This window comes from Setaria italica, chromosome IV (assembly GCF_000263155.2).
Source record: "Setaria italica strain Yugu1 chromosome IV, Setaria_italica_v2.0, whole genome shotgun sequence".
Lineage (NCBI taxonomy): Eukaryota > Viridiplantae > Streptophyta > Magnoliopsida > Poales > Poaceae > Setaria > Setaria italica.
The window spans coordinates 37,622,860-37,637,070 of NC_028453.1; the positions used below are offsets into that span (position 1 = coordinate 37,622,860).

A 14,211-nucleotide genomic window follows, 5' to 3' on the forward strand; every position below is an offset into this window, starting at 1 on the left:
TCCGATTTAATTTCTTATCTAATATTGAGAGAGATTGTAATGAAAGTCATGACATATTCAATTATAGATGATTTTAATATAATACGGTGAAGAATCGCGCGTTGAAATTTAAATAAACAAGATATAATATATTGACCACTTTTCCAAACTATTCATTTTTTTAGTGCCGTTGCATAATTAATTATAATAATCATGACTAGCTAGTGTATGTTTGTGTGAACAATGAAAAATTAGAGCATATTGCCAATTCTTAAACCAGCGAAATGTTTGTCCCCCTTTGATTTTCTCTCCAGCTCGTAATTCATTAATTAATTCAAATCCCACGTAAGGGATATGGGTACCCCATGGGTCCCTACCGATTAGGATACTGGTCGAACTTGACAAGTGGGTCCGCCCGACTAGGGCGTGCAGGTCAAGAACATGAAGATACTTGGAGTACAAGACAAAGCAACCAGACACTTCAAATCTGTCTGGATATCGTGAAACGTGTATTGTAGTTCGACTCAGATTACCTTCCACGTAACTACCAAGTAGGTTAGATTCAAACCGACTTGTAACCTAGATCGTCAGCCTATATAAGGCAGCCAAGGGAGCCCTCGCGGGTACAGCATCTCATATCAGCAATACAATCCACACACACAGGACGTAGGGTATTACTCTCTGGAGGTCCGAATCTGTCTAAAACCCTCATGTCACTTCGTGTTCTCACGATCATCTTTAAGTTCTTGGTTTCTCAATCACCCTCATCCACAAATCAACCATCTGAGTAACTTCTCGTGAACTGCCGAGTCTATAAATCCGACACCACGTATGAATGTGAAGTTAAACCGATGCTTGAATATTACCATCATGGCTTTAATTTGTAACTCATGCACGCACTGCACAAATAAGCAAATGGCTAGCAAGCAAGAAAGTATTGCTCGATCGATCGACAAATTTAAACTACCTGCTCACGCACTTAATACATCACGGCATGCATGCACATGCACCATACGATGATTTACTTCACTATAGCAGCAACGTGGCTGCCATCACAGCTCGACCGTGAACATTGATAGCCAGTACGCACGTTGCATATAGGAGTACTCTGTGTCCATCTTTGCTCGCATCCACGGTTCCGTATTCAGTTCACACATATTCATGCACAGTCCTGTAGCTACATCACGTAGCACTGCTCCATGCAGCATGGTGCCATATGCTAGCCCAACGTATCGACGTGAATGCGTGTGCCGTTGCAGTACTTGCACTGTACATTTCTTCTAGCTGCATTTATTTTAATTAATTTCGTTGATGCACCGAAATTAATTACCCTTGCATTTCAATGCTAGCCAGGACTGCATTGTGGTAATATCCCGTGCTAGCAAAGCTACACACATCGACACATCACACATCATGACACATGCATGCCTCCTCTCCTAGTCCTAGCAACCTCCACATGGCGATGATGCATGCAAATGGTGGATCGTCCATCTGCCATTGTTCTTGGCTCTCGGTACAGCACACTACACCTATAGAGCACCCGTAGTGAATGTCCTGTCGGGTGTCGGCATTGGCATGCAAACATTATATACGGCAAAAATAGGCCTTTCGTCGTTAAACTTTCGTGTATGGATGACGTTTGTCCCTCAACTTTGACTCACAAGCGAAAGTTCGGGGACGAAGCACCTATTTTGCCATTATAATTCGTTCTAGACCTCATTAGATTGAATAAGTATATTGATCTATGATCTATCTTATGAGAAATGCTTTAATAAAATCTATTAGGTATCAACATCATCATATACTAAATATTAAGGTGTCTATATATGCGGAACAAACAAATATTTATAAAATAAAGGAAGTATGATTTTGCTTCACTAATAATTAATCAACGGGCAAACTATAATATAGTAATTCGACGCCGATTACACGGTCTCGTTGTCATAAGTCATGCATCACCGGTAATGATGACAGCTATTTTTTTTTAAAAAAACTCCCAACCATCCTAAAATAATTTAATTCACTTTTGTCCTAAGTTATTTTTTAAGTCCGACTAAGTTTATACGTAAGAAGACACCAAATAAGTCTCACTATATAACTATATTAATTCATCATTAAATATATTTTCATAATATATCTATTTTATGTTGATGCAATTCTCTGTACACTTGATTAAATTTCAAAATAGTTTTAAATAGGATAAAACTATATACATTGTATATATAGAATTATTAAAGGACGGAGGGAGCAGGTAGGCGCTGTTGGTCTCACCACCTGTCGCGCGCGAAACATCCGTATTAATTCAGACCTCCAGGCTCCCATATATATACCCATTCATCAGCAGCCAGATCAAGCAAAAGTGCAAACTGAAAAACGTTAACGAATTCAGTACACAGATAGCGAACTTGGACATGCCGGGGCTCACGACGATGATGGCGCTGGCACCACCACCCTTGTCTGTGAAACGACGCTTCAGCACCACCAGCAGGCGCAACAAGGAGACGCCGGCCACGACGATGCTGCTGCTCGAGAAGCGCTTTCCTTGCTCACCGCACCTCCGCCGCCGCAGCTGGTCCCGGCGGGCAGCGACGGCCACCGCGACTGCCATTTGTCAGGAGCAGCAGATGATGGAGCGCCTGGCTGAGGACGGGTGGGTGGATGCGCATATGCTGCCGCTGCTCACCCCCGTGGAGGAGGCCTGGCAGCCGGCCGACCTGCTGCCCTCCTTCGCGGCCTCCGCCGACGAGCAGCGGAGCCAGGTGGCGGAGCTCCAGGCCCGCGCCGCCGCCGTGCCCGACGACCTCCTCGTCTGCCTCGTCGGCAACATGGTCACGGAGGAGGGGCTGCCCACCTACCTTTCCATGGGCAACCGCGTGGCCGGCGGCGGCGACGCCACCGGCTGCGACGAGCACGGCTGGGCGCGCTGGCTGCGCGGCTGGGCCGCCGAGGAGAACCGCCACGGCGACCTCCTCAACCGCTACCTCTACCTGTGCGGCCGCGTCGACATGCGGCGGGTGGAGACGACGGTGCACCACCTCCTCCGCCGCGGCATGCGCGCCATTCCGCGGCCGTCCAGCCCCTACCACAGCCTCATCTACGGCGCCTTCCAGGAGCGCGCCACCTTCGTCTCCCACGCCCGCACCGCCGGCCTCGCCGCGCGCCACGGCGACGACTGCCTCGCCAAGCTCTGCGGCGTCATCGCGGCCGACGAGAGGCGCCACGAGGCCGCGTACACGAGGGCCTCAGCCAGGGCCTTCGAGGCCGACCCGGACGGCATGGTGCGGGCGCTCGCCGCCGTGATGCGCGCCAAGGTTACCATGCCCGGCGAGCTCATGACCGACGGCCGCGACGAGCGCCTCTTCGATCACTTCTCGGCGGTCGCGCAGAGATCGGGGGTGTACACGGCGGCGGACTACGGCGACATGGTGGAGCACTTCGTGCGTAGGTGGAAGGTGGCGGAACTCGGCGCTGGGCTGTCCGGCGAGGGGCGGCGCGCGCAGGACTACGTGTGCGGGTTGCCGCGCAAGATACGCAGGATGGAGGAGCTGGCCCACGACCGCGCGGCCCAAATGGAGGCCCAGCACGTAAGCTTCAGTTGGGTTTTCGATAGGCCCGTCCGCATCCACTGATAAGCCAGCCAGCCTGAATGGAGTTGGGTGTTTCCTCAACTGAAGGACCAATAAAATTCCTACCTTCCTCTCAAAAAAAAAAACTGGCCTACTGCTGCTATTTTCCTCAAAACAAAAAAAAAAAAAAACTACTGCTGCTTCTTTCCCTAATAAAAACTTTCTGCTGCTTCTAAGTATTGGTCACTCGAGTATCAATCGATCATAATAAATATTCTAATGAACTTTTGAACCTGTCTGCATTTGTAATCTGTCTACCACTATGTATCCGCATCATGTTTTTATAATTATATATGTGCATTGTTCATGATCTTGCTGAAGAATTACTGCTCTACGTATGAAATTGTTGTCAACATCCGCTGATTCTGAAGTTCATGAATTCGTAGCTCAATGTTGGTTGAACCATACTGGCAAATTTTCATTCAGTACGTACAAAAGATCACTGAACGTTGCCTGCGGAACATGCAAATCAGCCCCAGACATGAGCATAAAACAACTGTAATCTGAACACTTTTTTCGCATCAAGGTAGCTTGACCACTTGGCAGTAACAAAAAGCTTGATGCAGAACTCAGGGATCGAGATTTCACAAATCAACTGGATGCCCAATTCAGATTATCTGGTGCATCATCACGAACTCACAATTTCGCATTCCTACGAAAACAGAGTAATCGGTAGGCTAAAAGCTCATGGTCCAAACATGGAGTCCCTAACACGCCAATGTAATACTGTGATTTTCCCCCTTTCTGTTAATAAATGGCCAAAACAGGCAAAGTAACACTCCAAAAGAATGATGAGAAATTGATTCTGCATTAGAGGATAAACCCCACGGTTCCACTTCTATTATTGCTAAAGAGAACAAGGCAGATAGAAAAACAGATACTCAACCGCACCACCACGCTCCTCCGGATTACATCTAGCAACCACAAGTTAGATACTACTGTACAAGAATAGCCTGCATGGTTGACACCCATGGTAGCTTTGTGAATCCAATATTCAGTACTAACATCAGGACATGAAAAGCAGAAAACAGCACCCAAAGCCATGAACCACCCACAGTAACAGCTTATGTTCCCCAGCTCATGTTCCATGCACTATGCTGAAGCATCAGGCCGTCAGTCATGCAGTATGCAAAAACTGGACAATAAAGGTAGTCGCTCTCGATAGCGGCAGGACGCAGGATAAGCAAGAGGAAGAAAAGGCTTCATGAGTAAAAATATTACTTCAGTACTCTTTCCCCAAGAGGCATCACTCCAGTTAGACGACTTTTCCTCAACATTCAGCAAACAGACAATACATTTGGCATCACCCAACAAAAAATAGGTAGCTAAAACATGTGAAGACAAAAAAGATAAGCCAAGATCATGATTTTTCATATAATCAGATGCAATCTGCTAGCATGGATGCACAAGATAACCCTGTGATACCAATGCATGGTGTCACACCAGGAAGAAAACATGATAAATTTGAACCAGCAAGTAAAAGCACCAAACTCATAGGAACTGAAAGGAAAAAAAAACTTAACAGTATTTACATAAATTGTGCCACCCTGAATGCATGAGCAGATGCAGTGCTAAATAAAGGCTCAAATAAAAAAGTTTGCATTCTTTCCCACTGAAGCTCTGAGTTTTTTTTTTCCCAGTAAAAAAAGTAACAATATATCTTCCCACTTTCATGCTTACAAAGCTCAGCTACTGTAAAGTATACCAGGAGTGCTAATTATGATGTGCAAAACAGGGGGAAAATTGAGTAAATTCCTTCAATGCCACTAGAATTTATAGCACTTCCCTCGATACCATTGAAATTCTTAGGTTCCCTTCAATGCCACTAGATAAAATTTCACTTCCCTCCTATGCCATTTCCGTTAGCCGTCCGTTAGAATAAGAGTGTGTTTGATTGCTTTGTACCATTTGGTTCATATATGAAATGTTTTAAGTTAGGTGGTAGTACATTGTTTAGTTGGGTGAACCCTACCATCTCATCCAGGATAAAAGCCATCCAACTTGATATTATTTTCTACTAAGAGGGGTGAACCATATGGCATAAGAAAATTAGCTAAACCATACCATCCAGAATTATTCATGTATGTAATATTTGGTACATCCAACCAAACATATCATCAATCACTATCAGCATTGCACTTCACATATCAATCAGGCAACTTCCAAGAAATTATCACATAGAAACTATATGTTCCACTTTGATGCAATCTGATACCTCAACATAACAAACAAGATAACCAACATCATGTAACATGATCACTATTTCAGATGCACAAATTAATTCGCTTCGGTGTTGAATTTGTGAAAGATATGGAGCTGGTTCGACTCACATGAATAATATGCCAAATGCATCATGCAAGTGATTGGTAAGTAAGCATGTGTGGGAATACCATGCATTTAAATACTTTTCTAGTAGGGAGCGACAACTAGAGCTTGTTGATATGGCTGTGTTGCAGCATTGTCAGACTCACTCAGCATTATCTTGCCATTGGCTAAAGCTTCTTTGAGAAACAATAAGTCTGCTTCTTTTACGCCGGGCACATCCAGTGGAGTGACATTTGGAGAAACTATCAACAATTTATGCAGGGACTTAGCTTTCCTCAACAAAAAGCTCACTAGCTGCACCTCGGCACAACGCCAATTGAAGTTCTTAACCTTTACCATTGCAAGGTTGTCTAATCCATCCTCTGGTGGTTCTTCCCGCACCACATCAAGCGAACTCTTGAGCATGGCGGCTTCTTGACACTGAGTAACGAAATAGAATGTAAAGGTCGGAAAGCACGGCTTCGCCTGCTAGGAAGAAGGGTGTGTCGAGGAAGCTGCCGTTGTAGCGGAAGGAGCGCAGGCTACGCGCGCGCACCAAGTCCACCCCGATGTTCCCGTAATATTCGGCAAAAGTGACACTCCTCAGTGTCACCGGGCGCCGGCCAGACTCTGGATTTGCCCCAGGAGAACAGGTGGTGACAATAGCAGCCGCGCAGGTCGAGGGTGAGGAGGTTGGGGCACAGCGACACCATTTTTGTGAAGGTCGCTGGGGTCATGGAGACGGAGTGGAGCAGAATGACCTCGAGAGCGCGGAACGGCTGCGCGCCCTTGTAGTACATGTTGGAGATGCTGATGCGGCGGAGGGAGAGGCGCGCGAGGAGCGGGCCGACAGCGGCAGGTGGAAGTTGAGCTTGTCCGCGACCGTGGTCTTCCGCCTCTCGACGTGGAGATCCTCGACGCGGCACTCGGCGGTGTACTCGATGAAGCGCCGGAGCTCCGAGGACTTGAGCTTGCAGTTCTCGGCGACGAGGGAGAAGCGGTCGAGGCGGCGGCGCGGGTGCGGCTCGCGCGCTAGCGCGTCGAGCTCCCTCTGCGGAGCGTCGTGGGCACGGAGGTTGATCTCGACGGAGGCGCGGTGCGCCCACCGGCCCCTCCACAGGTCGCGCCACCCGCGCGCGACCGCCCCCCTGCGGACGGCGTCCTTGAGCGGGAGGTGCGTCAGGATGCGCTGCCGCAGCTCGTCCGGCAGCGCCGGGATCGCATCCGCGTCCACCGCTTCGCATCGGCCCCCTTGCTCATCCACCCTCTTCTTCTTCGCTCCGCCGCCGCCGCCGCCGTCGGAGTCGATCGCCATTTCCCGCTCGTTCCGGGAAACCCTTTCCTCTTTCTCCCCCGGCTCCCCGCCGGTTCGTTTGGCAGGCTGTGCCGGTGGCTGTTTCGGCTCCGGCTGTGGCTGTTTCGGCTCCGGCCGAGGCTCGGCGGAGAAGCCTTCTTTTACTTCCGTAGTTTGGGTATAATTATTTAAAATTAAAATAGATTGAAAAGGTGAAATATCCATAATACCTATATTTTCTTTTTCTCTCTTCTCTTCTTTTATTTTCCTTTTTTCTTTTTTTTCCTTCCTATCTTTTTTCCCCACTCTATTTTCCCACCTTCCTTATCCATTCACACGACCCCCTCCTCTTCTCCACGCGTCTCACCTCCACCTACGCCCCGCGTCGTCTCCTTCCGCCCCACGCCATCAATCTCCACCTACGCCTCCCTGCTCCGCCGTCGCCCCCCACCTCTTTCGCCGTCGGCCAGCCCCCACCTCCCGCGGTCCCCGTCGACCGCCTCCGCCCCAATCTCCAGCCGCGGTCGGCCACTTGGCGCTGTCAGCTGCCGGCTCCGCCTCCGGCTGCTTGCGGGCCCTCCCTGGAGGGCAAGGGTTGGAAACGAGGAGGAGAAGATGCAGGGAGCCTGTTTTTGGGCTCCTCCTCCCCCTTGTGGCTCTAGACAGCGGACATCTTGGGCTCCTCTGACGGAGCTATTTCGGTTGCGCCCGTTTGGCAGGGTTTTAGGAGAAGTCGATGGAGAAACCACTCGAGAAGCCCTGCCAAAGGGGGCCTTAGCAAGAAGGCGTACTAGCCGATGCGCCGCTGCTCTGCTGCTTCGCTTGGGCCTCCTCCAAAGGTTGAGTCAGCTGCTAGTTCTTAAGCCATACATGTCATCTAAGAGATACAGTAAAAGATAGTTTCTCCAATGAACTACCTCTTAGACTACCTCTTATTGCTTTTAATGGCTGCATGTGTACAGATGATATGATGATAAACTATAATATGTACCTATATAGTCCTTGGTGTGCTAGTACACAAAGTATACACAGAAACAATTATCTCAACTTATCTCAGCATAGCAGTAGCTTAGACATGTTAGCTTAGGAATAAAATAAAGTGTAGTTCTTCCACTTGCTACAAAACTTGATAGCTATATCATGTTAGTTTGGTTTACAATGTTGAAGGAAATCACCGAACAACAACCATGCGTATTACATTCAGGGCGCAAAAAATAGGAAATCTAATTGCATTCAACAAAACAGACAGCCAAAAGCTTGAAGGCAACCCACAACCTTGAACCTATTAGTGAAAGAAAAATGAGTTGCCAATCACTAGTAGAATTCGATGAGAGATAAACCAAACTGCAAGTAAAAAAAATATACCTGAACAACCCACAACTGTTTCACAAAATAACCAATGCATGCATCCCCTAAGAAAAACGGATCATATTGTAAGTGAAGGTGATAAATACATATTCTAGCATAGAAGTCAAAGAATTGGATATCTCTTTGTAAGTGAAGGTGATAAATACATATCCTAGTATAGAAGTCAAAGAATTGGACATCGTGAGGGAGATTTGGGGGAAGGAGTAGCGGATTGGACGACGAAGAGTCAGGCTGACTCTTGCGCTGGCTCATATTGACATCGACTCCGGATAAGCGTGGGAATACGAGATAGATGGCTTGATTTTTGGATTTCCCTTTCCTTCACATAGGATGCACGATGATGTGGACATATATGAGATAGCTCACCGGGCCTGGAGCCTCAAAGAAAAGGAGCTGGGCTATTGAACTGGGCCATTCAGGGCCGAAACTTAGGCGCTACGTGAAGCCCAGTGATTCCGTCCATCCCCATTGGACTCTTTCTTGTTGCAGTGCCGAATTTTGGTCCAGACAAAGTGAACGGCCCAGAAAAATGAGGGTCCATAACATCCGACAGAAAGTAGAGCTAGGCGCAGCCGCGCAGGCTGAAGCATTCAGAATTATATTGACAAATGAAAACAGACAATTTATACTAAGTTGCTTCTCTAGTTCGCAGGGATATCATGAGAGTCGCAGCAGATAATTAAATCAATCACTTTCAGCAGTGCACTTCACGTATCAACCAGGCCAATTCCAAGAAATTATCACACAGAAACAATATGTTCCACTTTGATGCAACATGATACCTCAACATAACAAACAAACAAGATAACCAACATCATGTAACATCATCGTTATTTCAGATACACAAATTAATTCACCTCGTTGTTGAATTGTGAAAGGTGATATGGAGCTGGTTCGTAATGCATCATGCAAGTGGTATCAGGATAGGTAAGTAAGCATGTGTTGGAATACCATGCATTTAAATACTTTGCTAGTAGTAATATTCAAGAGAAGAAAATAAGGAGACAATATCGGTCTTCATATATATTGTCAGTAAGCTACATCCAAGAGGATAATGTCCTTACAAGCTGATGCGGATATTACTATCCATTCGGTTCTGACCCCAACTGGTGACTGACAACTAGAGCTTGATAAAGACCTCAGAATGGTATGGCTGTGTTGCAGCATCGTCAGACTCACTCAGAATTATTTTGCCATTGGCTAAAGCTTCTTTGAGAAACAACAAGTCTGCTTCTTGTACACCGGGCACATCCCGTGGAGTGACATTTGGAGAAACTATTAACAATTTCTGCAGGGACTTGGCTTTCCTCAATAAAAAGCTCACTAGCTGCACCTCAGCACAACGCCAATTGAAGTGGGGGTGTTTGGATCTTTATGACCTCCTAAAATTTATGTCACATCGAATATTGGAAGGCTAATTAGGAGGACTAAATATGAGCTAATTATAAAACTAATTACACAGATGGAGGCTAATTCACGAGACGAATCTATTAAACCTAATTAATCCATCATTAGCACATGTTTACTGTAGCATCACATTGTCAAATCATGAACTAATTAGGCTTAATAGATTCGTCTCGCAAATTAGTCTCCATCTGTGCAATTGGTTTTGTAATTAGTCTATATTTAATACTCCTAATTAGTATATAAACATTCGATGTGACAGAAATTTTAGGAGGCACTAAAGAAACAAACACCCCCATAACCTTTACCATCGCAAGGTTGTCTAATCCATCCTCTGGTGGCTCTTCTGGCGCGACATCAAGCGATTGCGAACCCTCCATGGGCTCATACACGAATCCCGGGAGCTGCAGTTGAAGCACAACCATTCAGAAGGCTATTGATAAAATAAGAACCGAGAAGTAGATGAAATAAAAAAAAAGACAGAGTGACTACAGATCAGAGAAAATCAGCGAGGCAGGGCAGGTGTTAACCTGCACAAAAAGCCTCTCCAGATTGTGGCATTGGATGGTCTTGAGAAACACATAGATGTCAGCAAGGTTGGCGTCCTCCATTTTTAACATGAGTAGATGTAACTCTCTCAAACCGTGCAGGTTGCTCAGCTTGGGCAACTGGGCAGTTGCTCCATCATCATACGAGGAAGACACGACCTGAAAGGCATTTGTTAGTGAAGAAACTTGGTACTTTTTTCTTATGTGGCAATCAAACAATATATGAGCTAGGTGGTACGAAAATCCAATAGTGAGAAAGTACCGGGAGGGCATTGTTGCAGATGGTGAGAACTGTGAGGGCGGACAGATCATTTGGGAGACCTTTATTGAACTTTTGAGCATTGTGGCTTCTTGACACTGATGAGTACAGAAACCGAATGAAAGGTCGGAAAGCACAGCCTCGCCTGCAAGGAAGAAGGGAATGTCGAGGAAGCCGCAGCTGAAGCGGAAGGACCGCAGGCTAGGCACGCGCACCAAGTCCAGCCTGATGGTCCCGGAACACGCGGCAACAGTGATACTCCTCAGCTTCGCCGGCCAGACCATGGCTTCGCCCCAGAAGAAAAGGGGCTCACAAGCACAGCCGCGCAGGTCGAGGGTGAGGAGGCTGGGGCACAGTGCCATCATTCTTTTGAAGGTCGCTTGGGCAATGGAGACGGAGTGGAGCAGGATGACCTCAAGAGCGTGGAACGGCTGCGCGCCCTTGTAGTACATGTTGGAGATGCTGGTGCGGCGGAGGGAGAGGCGCGCGAGGAGCAGGCTCGCCAGCGGCAAGTGAAAGTTGAGCTTGTCCGCGGCCGTGATCTTCCGCGTCTCGACGTGGAGGTCCTCGACGCGGCACTCGGCGGCGTACTCGATGAAGCGCCGGATCTGCGAGGACTTGAACTTGCAGGTGTCGACGATGAGGGAGAAGCGGTCGATGCGGCGGCGCGGGCGCGGCTCGCGCGTCGAGCTCCCTCTGCGGAGCGTCGCGGGAACGGAGGTGGATCTCGACGGAGGCGCGGTGCGCCCACCGACCCTTCCACAGGTCGCGCCACCCGCGCGCGACCGCCCCCGTGCGGACAGCGTCCTTGAGCGGGAGGTGCGTCAGGATGCGCTGCTGCAGCTCGTCCGGCAGGGCCGAGATACGGTCCGCCGGGATCGCATCCGCACCCACAGATCCGCATCGATCCCCTTGCTCATCCACTCTCTGCCTCTTCTCTCCGCCGCTGGCGGCGGCGGTGTCGATGGCCATTTCCTGCCTCTTTCCGAAAGCTAACTTCTGGCTTTCTATCGTGGAATGGTGGCTTTCCAAAAGCGGGCTTTCTGAAAGTTAGGGTCCGTTTGGCAACCCAGCTTCTCCGAGGATGAGAGTGGCTAGAAGAGATGTACAATATCTCTATTACCCCTATGTGTACTACTGATTTTATTTGTTTCATGCACAATTATTCATAGACTGTTTGATTGAGAATCTTTGCTTCTGAATTTGTCAGAATCGGTGCCTATTTGATTGAATCCGTGCTCCTGAATTTGTCATGCCTCTATCTTCAAAAAACTGTTCCAGTACATCAGGTGGACTGCTACTGCCTGTTTAACATGTTTGAGAGAAAGGTTAGCAGCTGTATCTGGACAGCACCATGGGTCATTTTGTTACATGTATAATAGGGAATTTCTGCATCCTTTGCGTCGAAATTCTACATCCTGAATTTCCGAAACATATGGGCGGTCAGGTCTTCAGAAATTAAGACCTCAGAACGGAGGACGTGAAGCAATCACGAAGCATTTTCTATCTGTTCACCTTGCTGCAGATCGGGCGACGTCCACGGGCAGGAGCCGCTGCAGATCGGGCGACGTCCACAAGCAGCCAGGCGCCGTCCACGAGCAGGGTCCGGGCGATGGCGGCGCAAGCAGGGGCCGGCCGACGAGGGGCCAACGAATGCCGGCGCGAGCAGGGCCCAGCCGACGAGGGGCGGAGGGGCGGCGGCGCGATAGGGGCGCGAGCAGGGGCGGAGGGCGGCGCGAGCACACTCGGGCGGAGGACGGGCGGCAACTGCAGGGGCGACGACCGGAGGGGCCGCGGTGCGACGGGATGGGACCACGGCGCGATGGGATGCGGACGGTGCCGCGGGATGGGGACGGTGGCGCGGTGCGGATAGGGTTCGGGGGAGAAGGAGTCGGACGGGAAAAAAAGAGAAACGTAACGCTTCGGGCCCTTTACCGATGGCAGGCGGGTAATTTAGGGTGCGTTTGGTTGGGCTGTGGCTTTTGGAAAAGCTGCTGTGAACTGTGGGCTGTGGAAAAGCAGCTGTGAGAAAGCAGCTGTGGGAAAGTAGAAGACCGTTTGGTTAGAGGAGCTGTGAAACCGTAGGCTGTGTAAGAAATACTTGTAATGCCCCTAAAGATCTGTGAGTGTGTTTATATGCAAATTGCTCGTAACAAAATAATGCGTTCACTAGTTCAAATGTAAACCACTATTTTAGGAAGAAAAAAATTTATATGTTTTTCATCCATTAAAGTAATTGGTCCACATAAATAGAACTATATCCATCAAAAAGTTCTATACAAGGATGTCATCCCTCAACATTACTCTCCTCCTCTCGCACTAACCAAAGCATCAGCTGTCCTAGTGCGAATGGTATTCATGGTATCCTCATTCTCCACATCGTCACTATCATCTCCTTGTGTTTGTCTCATACCACATGTATGTTGTATCAAGTAATCCTCATCATCATCACATCTCTTGAACTCCTTATCACACAAATTGCTATCACGAATAAAATTATGCAATGCAAGACAAGCCATAACGATATGTTTCTGAGTACGAGGTGAGAAACTTGGCATGTCCTTCAAAATACGCCACTTCTGCTTTAAGACTCCAAAAGATCTTTCAATGACATTACGAAGAGATGAATGCAAAAAATTAAACATCTCGTACTTTCCTTGAGGAGGCCCCGAACGATGCTGAAATTCTGGTATATGGTATGTGCTTCCTTTGAAAGGCGCAAGATATCCAATTCGGTTTGGGTAACCTGAGTCCACGAGATAATACTTTCCTACAAAATCAAGTTAGTAAGGTACATAATAATACAAATATTGCTAATTTGTTGAAAGAACCATGTATACCTTTAGGAGGCATGGGAAATGAAGTAAAATTTGCCAATGCATGATTGAGGATACGTGTGTCATGTGCAGAACCCGGCCACCCGGCAACCGCAAAGGTGAACCTCATATCAAAGTCACAAATAGCTAGCACATTTTGAGATGTATATCCATGACGGCATGTGTGGTTAACCACTTCGTCCACCGGTACTACCACTTTGACATGTGAACCATCTATTGCTCCAATTGCGCCTTTAAAGTATGGCCAAAAACGGTCCTCTCTCACCCTTTCATGCTTCGTAGAAAAAGTAGGATCTCTCGGCTTAATATTGTCCTTAGCTAACTTGCGCAAATATTTCAACACTTCGTGAAACTTCATGTGAACTGTCCAAAGTGACCGTGTGAAACGATTTTCAGCTTGTGAAAAAGATTGTGGTCCTCCGACGATCCACAAGAACATTGCCAATGACTCAATAGACGAAACATTGTTGGTTGAGGTCAATCCGTAAGTAGAGACTAGCAAATTATGAAGTTTATCGAAAATCTCGGTGCTCATCCGAAACATCTTATAAAAATATGCGTGATCTATCGGAAACCTGACAATCACGGGGCT

The 14,211-nt window shown here is 47.8% G+C and overlaps 1 protein-coding gene and 2 pseudogenes across 1 annotated transcript; 1 reads left to right on the top strand and 2 right to left on the bottom strand.

Moving 5' to 3' along the window:
- The first annotated feature begins 2,297 nt into the window (after nt 1–2,297).
- Nucleotides 2,298–3,928, top strand: LOC101786982 (acyl-[acyl-carrier-protein] desaturase 4, chloroplastic). Its single transcript, XM_004966204.3, has one exon. The coding sequence runs from the start codon at nt 2,391–2,393 to the stop codon at nt 3,606–3,608; it is 1,218 nt and encodes a 405-aa protein (XP_004966261.1). The 5' UTR covers nt 2,298–2,390; the 3' UTR covers nt 3,609–3,928.
- A 2,086-nt stretch (nt 3,929–6,014) lies between these two features.
- On the bottom strand, nt 6,015–7,224 carry LOC105914257 (annotated as a pseudogene).
- A 2,929-nt stretch (nt 7,225–10,153) lies between these two features.
- Nucleotides 10,154–11,929, bottom strand: LOC101786590 (annotated as a pseudogene).
- Between the last annotated feature and the right edge of the window lie 2,282 nt (nt 11,930–14,211).